This window comes from Rhodamnia argentea, chromosome 6, assembly GCF_020921035.1.
Source record: "Rhodamnia argentea isolate NSW1041297 chromosome 6, ASM2092103v1, whole genome shotgun sequence".
Taxonomy (NCBI): domain Eukaryota; kingdom Viridiplantae; phylum Streptophyta; class Magnoliopsida; order Myrtales; family Myrtaceae; genus Rhodamnia; species Rhodamnia argentea.
The window spans coordinates 1,238,133-1,249,158 of NC_063155.1; the positions used below are offsets into that span (position 1 = coordinate 1,238,133).

Sequence of the window (11,026 nt, forward strand, 5' to 3'; positions counted from 1 at the left end):
CTCGAGATTCACTTCAGAAAGGGTCGAGACAGTGACTTCCGTACGCATCAAAGTAATTTTCATTACTCTTACTAACTTTTTTATACGAGAAAAGTAACAAAATTTCATATGTCTAGGATGTTTCATATGTCCTTAATAATGCTCTGTCACACCCCCGTCTTACAATGAACAGGAAAATGACACGGCCGTCCTCGTACCTAAAGGACGCAACCTCGGATAGAAACCAACTTAAGCTTGTTATCAAATATATACCCAACTATACATACATATAGACATCTGTCTAAACATAAAGTTGGTTCCTCCATCGGAGTTTCTACAATCCTCAAAGATATTTACATCTCACCACTCAGCTAAACCAGACGACTAATAACATACATGTCTACAACTTCCCTTAGGTCATACCCAAAATCTAACTCCCAAAAGCCCCCGATGTTTGCGCTCTCGTTCTACTTGTCGTTGATTGAAGAGCCTAAAAACATGTAAAAGGAATGGAATGAGCAATCACAGCTCAATGAGTAGTACATATCTTTTCTAAGCAGGTCGAACACTCATTATGCACATATAATAATATCAAAACTCTAATTCACATAAAATGAATACTATCACTTTAGCTTAACGATATATACATATATATATATATATATATATATATATATATATATTCATTAGTCACCAAATGTAAAAATCAATGGTCAAGTCCATTGATCAATCTCCATCAAACCAAATGTCAATGGTCCATTCCATTGACTAATTTTTTGCTCATATGAAACCACGATCACAACATAATGCCTAGTGATAAGGCAACCAAGATTCCCTCCCTTGCTAAGGTCTCCACCTATTATCAGCCGGTGGTTCGACCCCAAAGGATATTCTCAAACTGGTATGCATACCCAAAAACCCTTAACTGGGTTCATGGCCATAATGAGCATCAAACCGACATTTACTAATAATCCACAAACCAATTCAGAATCCATTTCATAAACCAGAATATATTTCACAACCATTTCGGATAAACCAAGTTCACAAATCGAAACACATATTTCACAATTCATTATGTGAAAGGGGTCTAGGCAGTTTTTCATAAAGAGGAAAGAGGGAAATGAGGGTTCGTTCGATATCGAGAAGTGGTACCGAAGGGAGAAAATGCAAAATTGACAAGGAAAACGGCGTTTTTTGGGGAAAAAGGCCGGCCAAACCGCCTACGGTAGTTTGCAGTGGATTCGTCTCGAAAAATTACGTGACATAAAAAAAAAATTCGTCTCAAACGGACGCCCGAGCGATGAGATATGCCCTTCCAAAGTTTTGCCTTTTCTTTATTCGTTTCCACTCTTTTGCTGCGGTTTTTAATCTTTCCATGCGGTTTTTAACTCTTTGTCTGCGGTTTCCCATAGATCTATTATTGCGGTTTCCAACATATTCCTGCGGCTATATTACATTATATCACAACATTATTTATTAATTATATATCTTAATAAATATTTACATTAATTATTGCAAATAATGTTATAAATATAAGCTTCACAAGAAAAAAAATTATAAATAAAATAAATATTCTAAGTATCAATAATTAAAAAAATACGAACTTAAAAAAAAAAAAAAAGATTGTGCCTTGCTCGGCGGTGGCCTGCCGAGCAAGCTCTTCCTCGTCGGGCCCACTGCCGAGCGGGCCTCGCTCGGCAACTCAACCGCCGAGCGAGGCCCAAATCAGTAAATATTTATTTTTAAAAAATAATTTTGTAAATATTTATTTTAAAAAAATTATTTTGGAAAAAAACCCGCCAAATGCAAGGCCAGATGTCATCTGCATATTACGTACTCATTCGAAACGACTTCTAATGCGCTTTGTCGGCACGTTGAGCATATAAAATGCCCGATGGTTTAAGCCCAGTAGTTCCTCCCCTGAAAGAAAAAAAAGGAAAAACTCAAACTGTAGAGCTGCAGCGAAGTCCACCCGCTTCCCATTTCACAGAGTCGCAGCTCAAAGCAAAAGAAGAAAACAGAAACAATGAGCCGCGAAGCGAAGAGAACGACGGTTTTGGAAGTGGGCGACGATGGCGTCGCTCTCATCACCATCGTCAACCCTCCTGTCAATGCTCTCACCGCCAACAGTACATCCTCTGATCCCTTTCCAACATCCTTCGATTTGTCGAATGTTGTTATTGCCTTGATTGGTTTTACTGTACTCGCCGACATTTTTCTTTTGGTGGGTGTGGAGTTCCTTCATGGTTTTCAGTTTGCCTATTGTGGATACAGTGCAGTGACCTTGCTTTTATCAACTAGCTTGAGCTTTTTTAAGTTTTAGTTGAGAATGGAATACATCTCTTGGCCTCACTTGGGTTGCAGTCAAACTTTCGTTTCAGTCACGGAATGGTAAACTGAAGCACTTGGGTGATTGATCCGTATGCGAATCATCTGGAAATATACAATATCATGCCCGATTGAAGCAAGCAGATTGCAATATTCGTTGTGTGAAAAGTCAGCTGAAATCCCACTCTTTGTGTGTAGAGTCCAACTAAGTCCTGAATCATTCAATTGGCACTATCAAGTCGTCAACTTTTTACCCAAATTGCCAAATCAAAGAAGTCATCTGCAAATGCGCACTCGGCAGAAGAAAATTTCCTGTGCGGCGGAGGTTGCCATATGGCAGCAATGGTAGAAGTGATGACTGGAATGGTGTGATTGCAAAATTTTCAGAGAAAAGATTTAGGACTTGATTGCGGCAATTGAGCTGTTCGATTGATTGCACTACGTGTGCAAGCTTCAGGAATTCTAGCGTTCTTTTCCCGTTTGTTAGGGGGGTTGATCAAGTATGGGAGACTTGAGTTGAAAATTTCTGCAGAAGATATAATGTTTAGATTCATCACTCGCATCAACTCAATTCACTTCACAGTGAACAACTCGCTAATTTTGAACATTAGTGGACAGGGAGCTGCTGTTAGAAGTGAGTATTACGGAAAAAGTTGTACCTGTTAAATATAAATGTGGTGCAACTTCTGACCTTTGTTCACTTTCGCTAAACTGTGTATGGTTGCTGCATGTTGGCACATTTCAACTCTGCCATTCACCGTGCTTCTAACGGGCATTGTCTCTCTTTTTTCTGGCTTCAGGATATGTGTTTCTGCCAAAGTTCAGATAAACATTTCATCACTATAATAGCTGTAAACGTGTAACTGATCTCTTCCTTTGCCTTCCCAGTATTCCGCAGCTTAAGTGAGAGCTATGAGCAGGCTATGGGGAGAGAAGATGTGAAAGCAGTTGTAGTGATGGGTATTGATCAGAGTTCTTTTTCCCTCTTGTATATCTTGCATCGAGAAGGATTGAAATGCTGGGACAATTCTTTTCTGGAACAGGTGCAAAAGGCATTTTCTGTGGGGGCTTTGACGTTAGCGGCTTTGGTGGACAAAAACGCAGGGAAGGTATATTACTTGCATGTTTGTTTCATACTCTATTCGTCGACTCTGGATTACATTATCATGTCCTTTTCTTTGTCTAAATTCTGGCAGAACAAACAAAGCCTGGTCACACATCAGTAGATTTCTTCACTGATGCAGTTGAAGGTATGTGCTTGTCTTTTATTGCGTCCTATTCCACTTATTGGTTATTCAATCATTTGTTCTCTTTTTAGCGGCTAAGAAGCCTTCTGTTGCTGCTATTGACGGCGTCGCTTTGGGTGGAGGATTAGAGCTCGCTATGGTGCTAATACCTTTTTGTTTAAAGATGAGATTTTCCATTATGGGTTTAAAACATTATTTTTCAGTTGTCAAGTTTCAGTTTTTCTTGATCAGGCATGCCATGCTAGAATATCGACTCCTACTGCGCGATTAGGCCTCACTGAACTTCAGTTTGGTGTCATTCCTGGACTTGGAGGTATTGCCATTATTCAAGTTGAGCATTGTCTGCAATATTGTATTCAAGATATCTGTTTCACGGGGCTTGCTGTATCATCTGTAAGGTGAATGTCAATGCAATACTCCATGACCTGAATCAGCTTCCCTTCGCTAATTTTAACAGAATAAAAATTATTTCTTTCAAACATGTTCAGTTATTTTTTGAAGTGTTTAAGTTCTTGCAATTCGCGAATGTGAACTGAGATCGGGTGCACATGATGTTGTTATTGCCCATGATATTTATCCGACTCCGCATATGTTTTTGGTACTTCTAAACAGTGAATCAATAGTGAAATTGCAGCAAACTAAGTTCTCAAAAAAATGCTAGAGAACACTGTTTTTTTCGCTGGCATGTTGCCCCAAGGAATATAAGGTCCTCATTCTATTGCATCATGCAATGTATCATCATATAAGCTAAGCTCAAAGTTCCATGTTACTGAAGTTGCATATGAATTTTGTTTTGGGCCCTGCATATGAAGGTAGCTAAAACTTAGAAATAGCCAGCATGTCAAAGTGCAGATAACTCGTTTTCTAAGACTATAGTGCCAAATTCTGAGTTTTCCATGTCTATCACACTCGATTGATGTACGATTTCTTCGCCCTTTTTCCCTTCTGGGATCTCATTTAATTTGGTCGGAATTTTAGGCATATAGCAAGGGATCAAAGCAGTAACAGAAGAAGCATTGGGTAGTGGAATTGTTTATCCAAAACCTGGAGTTTGGATAGATGTGTATTGGATTACACTTAGTCCATCTGTATGATTTTGTTTCTTTAAATTCAAACAAAGCTTCTGCTTGATCTATCTTGAACGTTGGTAATCCAGTGCCACATCATGTATGGATCTTGACCGAGAGCTTGGGACATTTATGTAGTGTTTTTGTTATCAGTCTGATCCAGTGCTTTTACTTACTAAGCTGGGGCGTTAGGCTATTTGAGGACGATAGAGACCTAGATTCTAACTGCTTAGCTTATGTCTCTGAATAAACATTAGGATCTGTTCCATCTTTGAATTTCTTTACTTTTTTTTTGGCCATAAGTTGCACCTATTATTTCTTTTCTCTAGTTACCATGGTTCTTACATTACACAAATCACTTAAAAGATAAATACAGACAAACAATATGCATTTACTGACCATGCATTGAACTTTCATTTCTTTGCAATTGATGCACTTTGACCGGAACGCAGCTCTCTTATCCGGTAAAATAGTGACATATCTAACACTTGGTGCCAATTTTCTAGAAGCAACGCCATGTGGCAACTACACCAAGCTTGTCGTGGAAAAATTGACCAGCTATCAGTCAAAGTGCATCAATTGAGAAAGAAAAAAGAACGAAAGTTTGTGCATCGAGTAGTGACGTAAATGCAAAATCTACTAAAGTTTAGTGAACAACAATGAGACTATAGCAGGACAGTAAAGAATGCTTTGTTTATTCCGGTTCTTGCATCTCATTTCTTTTGTATATAGTCTATTGTATATTTGAACCATCCATTTAGCAAGTAGATATCAGAATTTACAATCCATATTCTCTCAAATTTAATCCACAATAAATTAAACGCTAAATTCTGGACTGGGACTTCTTTTTGTGACAAGCGAAATATGAAGGTGCCTGAAGAACAAGGGTTAATGCATTTCCTTAGTGGTGGTGTTATAATGACCTCTTTTAGTGGCTTAAAGTTCTTATGACTGCTTTACCTGAGGCTTCATCTTATTACACACACTAGCATATTTGATGTGATTTTCCGTTTTTCATTTATATATATAATTAAGGTCATGCACCTGAACTGCACCAGGAACACAGCGGCTTCCACGCCTTGTTGGTCTCTCCAAATCGCTTGAGATGATGCTGGTACCCTTTGGCCTTATGGGTTTTCTGGTTTTTTTGCTTCTCTACTAGTTCTGAATATGTCGAGTAACTTGCTCTATCTCCCCCAATGATCTACCATATAGACCTCAAAGGCAGTGGAAGGGACAGAAGCATGCAGTTTGGGCCTTGTGGATGCTGTTATACCACCAAATGAACTTCTACCCACTGCTCGAAAATGGGCTCTGGATATCTCACAGTGCAGAAGACCATGGGTTGCTTCTCTTTACAGGACGGACAGGCTAGGATCCCTTGACGAGACAAGGAAAATACTTAATTTTGCGAGATCTCAAGTAAAAAATCAGGCTCTTAATGTCAAGCATCCTCTGATCTGCATTGATGTTGTTGAAGAGGGTATAATCTCTGATCCGCGGGCTGGACTTTGGAAGGTACTGCCTAATCTAGCTTTTGTAGCCTTCTTATTGGATTAAATTGTGAAGTATTGTGAACCAGATCCTGTATTGGCAGGAGGCTAAGGAGTCTCAACAGCTTCAAAAATCTTACACCACCAAGTGCTTGGTCCACATCTTCTTTGCTCAACGTGGAGCTTCGAAGGTTTGAGCATAACTCTCTATTTGTGTACTGTTGATCTGACATAGAATAAAAGGAGGATAAAACAAAGCTTTTGGTCTTGAATTTGGAATTTTAAATGCTTTGGGACACAGATTCATGGATGCTATATTTTCACAAAACATTCTGGGGCAATCTTCGTGAAACTCTATCCACATCCTGCTGAATGGCTAGTATGACTTCCATATTGGCCTTTGGTTACTTGAAGTTGTTTTATCAAAGATTGGTTTATGGTTTGTTCCCTGGTAGTGTGGATTACCTTTTGGAAGATGTCTGATTTTTCAATTCATGTGAAGGTACAACTACCGAGCGGATTGGGTCATCTGTCAATATGGGTTCATATCGTCAAAACCAATTTTTGTCGCAAATAATATATTTTTTAACCAAATATTTAATACACGATAAAGCACTTTGAATTACACTCCAACTAATAACATGACGCCATCCAACTTGGTTTCTAATGGAAAAAGTGACACCTCTTGAAAGTTACATGAATCACATTTTTTATTTATTTATGATATAACAAGACTGAATGTTTCGTAATTATGACTACTCTGGTGACTATGATTTAAGCTAAAAAGATCTTTTCCTCATCAAGTCAAGTTGGGTCAAATCAGGTCGACCTGACCTTACTTGTAAATTGTTTGAGCAATGCTGGAGGTATCAAGAGTTGTATAGTAAATTAGTTTGCTAAGTAAATGTGAATATATATATATATATATATATATATATATATATATATATATATAAAATCTAGTATGCCAATTCAAGTATCCAACTGAAAAATTATCACATGATTTAGCCAAGCAAATTTACTATGATTCTTACTATATCTAGCATTATTCAAATTATTTTGATTCATCCATCCAATATAGGAGATTATATATTTCCTCAGATAATATACATATGTTACGCTAGACAAGACTGGATATTGTATTATTCTGACTCTTCAAAAATTTCAACTATGATCAAGGCAAAAAAAAAAAATCTTCACGTGTCGGTTCAAATCAAGCTGAACCAGTTTGACCCAATCCAATCTGGAAATGTCCGGTTTGGGTTTCACTTGGTTTTTTTGCAGATTGCCAAAATGTCCACCCTTACCCTATTAATGACGGGAGGTTATCGATTCAGTTTCAGTTTTTCCAGATCTAGTGGCGATTTCACCATATTCTTTTCTCAATGTAGTACATGACTACATGTCTCTCTCCTTTCCTAATGACACGTTACGTTTTCAGCTGTGACTTTCACAATTCTTTTGACCATTGAGGGCAGAGGTGGAAAAGGTTGTAACTAGCTTCATCAAACCTGTCTCTGTTCATAAAAGCACGAGGAGTTATTGCTTTCTCTAAACAAAAAAGGAACTTAACCAGATGGCCCTTTATAATGGTAGATGGCCCTGGCTGAATCGTGGTGGATGAAAGCTTTTTAAAGTCTGGGTTCAATGTTTCTTATCTTGACTTACTGAACTTTTTAGAAACTCGGGTAAATTGACACTCCACTACTGTGAAATAGGTCCCTGGTATCACAGACAGAGGTTTGATGCCTAGGCAAGTCAACAAGATTGCTATTCTTGGTGGAGGAATAATGGGATCTGGAATAGTGACTGCATTGATACTTAATAATTATTCTGTCATCCTCAAAGAAGTAAACGAGAAATATTTGCATGCTGGTATAAGACGAGTCAAAGGTAACAGTTGTATTATTTTGATGCATCTTATTATTTACATTCAAGCACCTTTCTGTTCTTGTTAACTTTTACTTTTTTAGGCCTGCCATTTGTTAACAGTTTGTGTCCTTCTAGCAAATCTGGAAAGCCATGTTAAGAAAGGCAAAATGACTGAGGAGAAGCTTGAAAGAACGATGTCCCGTCTAAGTGGTGTGCTGGACTATGAAAGCTTCAGAAATGTGGACCTGGTTATTGAGGTAATTAGAAGATCTTCTCCAACAATTTTATGTTATGAAGGATTTTGGCAAGTTCCTTTAGTACTTGTACTTGATGCTTTAAACAGGCTGTTATCGAGGATGTTTCCTTGAAGCAACAGATATTTGTTGAGCTCGAAAAATACTGCCCACCATATTGCATACTCGCCAGCAACACCTCCACTATTGATTTGACGATCATTGGTGAGAGAACCAGGTCTCTAGATCGGATTGTTGGGGCCCATTTTTTCAGGTGATGTAGTTCTTATTTTTGTTTTTCATTTCCTGCCTTCCTTTTGCTAAAATCCTGGGAGCTACTTCCGATGCAGTCCTGCACATGTCATGCCTCTTTTGGAAATTGTTTGTACTCGGCATACATCTCCCCAGGTTGTTGTCGACTTGCTTAATGTTGGGAAAAAGATGAAGAAAATCCCAGTGGTGGTTGGGAATTGTACAGGCTTTGCCGTAAACAGGATGTTCTTCCCTTACACACAAGCGGCTCTTTTGCTCGTTGAGCGTGGCACCAATCCCTACAGGATTGATAACGCGATTACCAAATTTGGGATGCCAATGGGTCCTTTCAGGTTTTAAAGCATTCTAGAATTTGAATTATTTTCATCTTCCTCGCCAAATGGTCTAATGTTTAACTGAGTTTTACTGTATGCTGGCAGATTAGCTGACCTTGTTGGTTTTGGGGTTGCAATTGCTGCTGGCATGCAATTCGTGGAGAATTTCCCTGAAAGAACGTATAAATCAATGCTTATCCCCATCTTGCAGGAGGATAAGAGAGCTGGTAAAACTGTTACTGATGCATCATGACCTGATTTTCGAACTTTTTAGGAAGCCTATCCCAAAAAGCCTAAAACTATTTGGTGGAGAGAGATTTATGCACATAAGGCCCTATCAAACACTATAAATAAGTGATGTGAGATATACTTTTAACACGGTGAAAATCAGACAAAGGACGACCCTGCCAATTGTCAAACCGAAAATAAGACAAATAAGAACCACACACAAAATTGATTATTAATGGGGCATAAAAATTGGGACTTGGCTTTTTTCAGCCCTTTGGTTTTCTTTTCTACACTTAATTCTTCTTGCCCTTGTTGCAGGAGAATCTACCAACAAAGGTTTTTATCAGTATGACCAAAGGCGCAAAGTTACCCCAGATCCTGATCTAGAAAAATATATCGAGAAGGCCAGAAGCATTTCTGGTGTTACTGTGGACCATAAGGCCACTCTCTCTCTCTCTCTCTCTCTCTCTCTCTCTCAATTGATTGATCACACTTGCTTGTGCTTTACAACTTGGAAGGGGATAACCATACCCGTATCCGGGAATAAAAAGGAAAAAAGAAAGAAAAGAAAATCGATGCCTGTTTTGTTGTTTGAGTTTTGATAGCTTCTTTCTAAAGTTCAATCATATCGATTTCAATCGCTCAAAAACTGATTCGTCATCCTTGCTTGTGCTCTAATTCGTGGAGTGGATTACCATTAATCTGTACCTGGGGAAAAACAGAGGAGTAAAGAAAATCCACACCATTTCATGCTAGTCGAGATATTTATGATATCTTCTTTGTGAAGTTTATGCTGTATTACTGTTAAAAGCTCAGAAGTAGTTGCAACTTTTTGAAGTCGCAGTCTTCTCCTATTGATGACTATCTTTCTTCTTCGCTAATATGGTGTTCTTATTAAACAGCTAGTAAATATAGCAGAAGACGACATCGTGGAGATGATATTCTTCCCTGTGGTAAATGAGGCCTGTCGAATCCTTGCCGAAGGAATCGCTGTCAAGGCAGCGGACCTTGACATAGCTGCTGTTATGGGCATGGGCTTTCCACCTTATCGGTATGTGATCTTAAGTGCTCACAGGTCCCTTTTGATTTTATTCGTGTGAAATCTAAAGCTGTGCCCTGCAGGGGAGGTGTTCTCTTCTGGGCCGATTCATTGGGTTCCAAGCACATTTGTTCAAGATTGGATGAATGGTCAAAGATGTATGGAGATTTCTTTAAGCCTTGCCCCTACTTGGCTGAAAGAGCGGCCAAGGGGATTACGCTGGTGAGAAATTTTGAACTACACACCTTTGATTATGTTTGCTAAGCTTAGATCAAGTTTATTTCACTTTGAAGTTGCTAGTGATCCATCGAACTTAGGACACCCCATTGCATGGACCTAGAATAGTAGATGCATGATTGATCATCCTCAGAAAAGTGTAAGGATATTTGTAGATTAGTTGCAATCATCAGTGTGCGAGAACATGGTAGCTTTAATTTTTATGCACCCACATCACTTCACAAATATCTGTATTGATTCTGTTGCAGAGTTCGTCGGCAGATCAAGCCAACTCTAGGTTGTGACATCAAGCTGCTCAGTTATGGATAAATTACATCTTCTCTGTCTTGTGAGTACAAGCTAGACTCCTTCGACCTTGAGTACTATTGTTGATGTATTTTTGGGTAATTAGTAGATGATTCTAGGCACTGTATGATAAAACTCCACAATTTCTACCGTGTGTTCTCTTTATGTAGCATGAATTCTTAAACCTTTTACTGTCTTGACCTTTTTGTATATTTGTTTTGTCGGGTGATGAGCATCCTGATATGCACGTTCGTCACTGGAGTAACTGAAAGAGAGAGGTGCAGATTCATGAGTAACTCAACCAAAAAATGGTGGAAGTTTCTGCTCTTAAGACATTCTATTCTGTCATCATCAAATGAGTTAACTCCAACATGGCAATATCAAAAGCTATAACTTGCACAAAAAGAAAACACACGAACATTAATTCACTG

At 38.6% G+C, this 11,026-nt stretch overlaps 1 protein-coding gene across 1 annotated transcript; it reads left to right on the forward strand.

The window, feature by feature from the left end:
- Nucleotides 1-1,954: 1,954 nt before the first annotated feature.
- Nucleotides 1,955-10,799, forward strand: LOC115727789 (peroxisomal fatty acid beta-oxidation multifunctional protein MFP2-like). The gene is made up of 18 exons (XM_048280815.1): nucleotides 1,955-2,108; nucleotides 3,196-3,267; nucleotides 3,351-3,416; nucleotides 3,504-3,557; nucleotides 3,626-3,693; nucleotides 3,786-3,867; nucleotides 5,680-5,735; nucleotides 5,837-6,139; nucleotides 6,219-6,305; nucleotides 7,833-8,007; nucleotides 8,122-8,243; nucleotides 8,330-8,493; nucleotides 8,570-8,824; nucleotides 8,912-9,033; nucleotides 9,353-9,474; nucleotides 9,937-10,085; nucleotides 10,157-10,295; nucleotides 10,559-10,799. Exons 1-18 carry the CDS (start codon nucleotides 2,006-2,008, stop codon nucleotides 10,592-10,594), a joined length of 2,175 nt encoding a protein of 724 aa, XP_048136772.1. The 5' UTR covers nucleotides 1,955-2,005; the 3' UTR covers nucleotides 10,595-10,799.
- The last annotated feature ends 227 nt before the right edge of the window (nucleotides 10,800-11,026 follow it).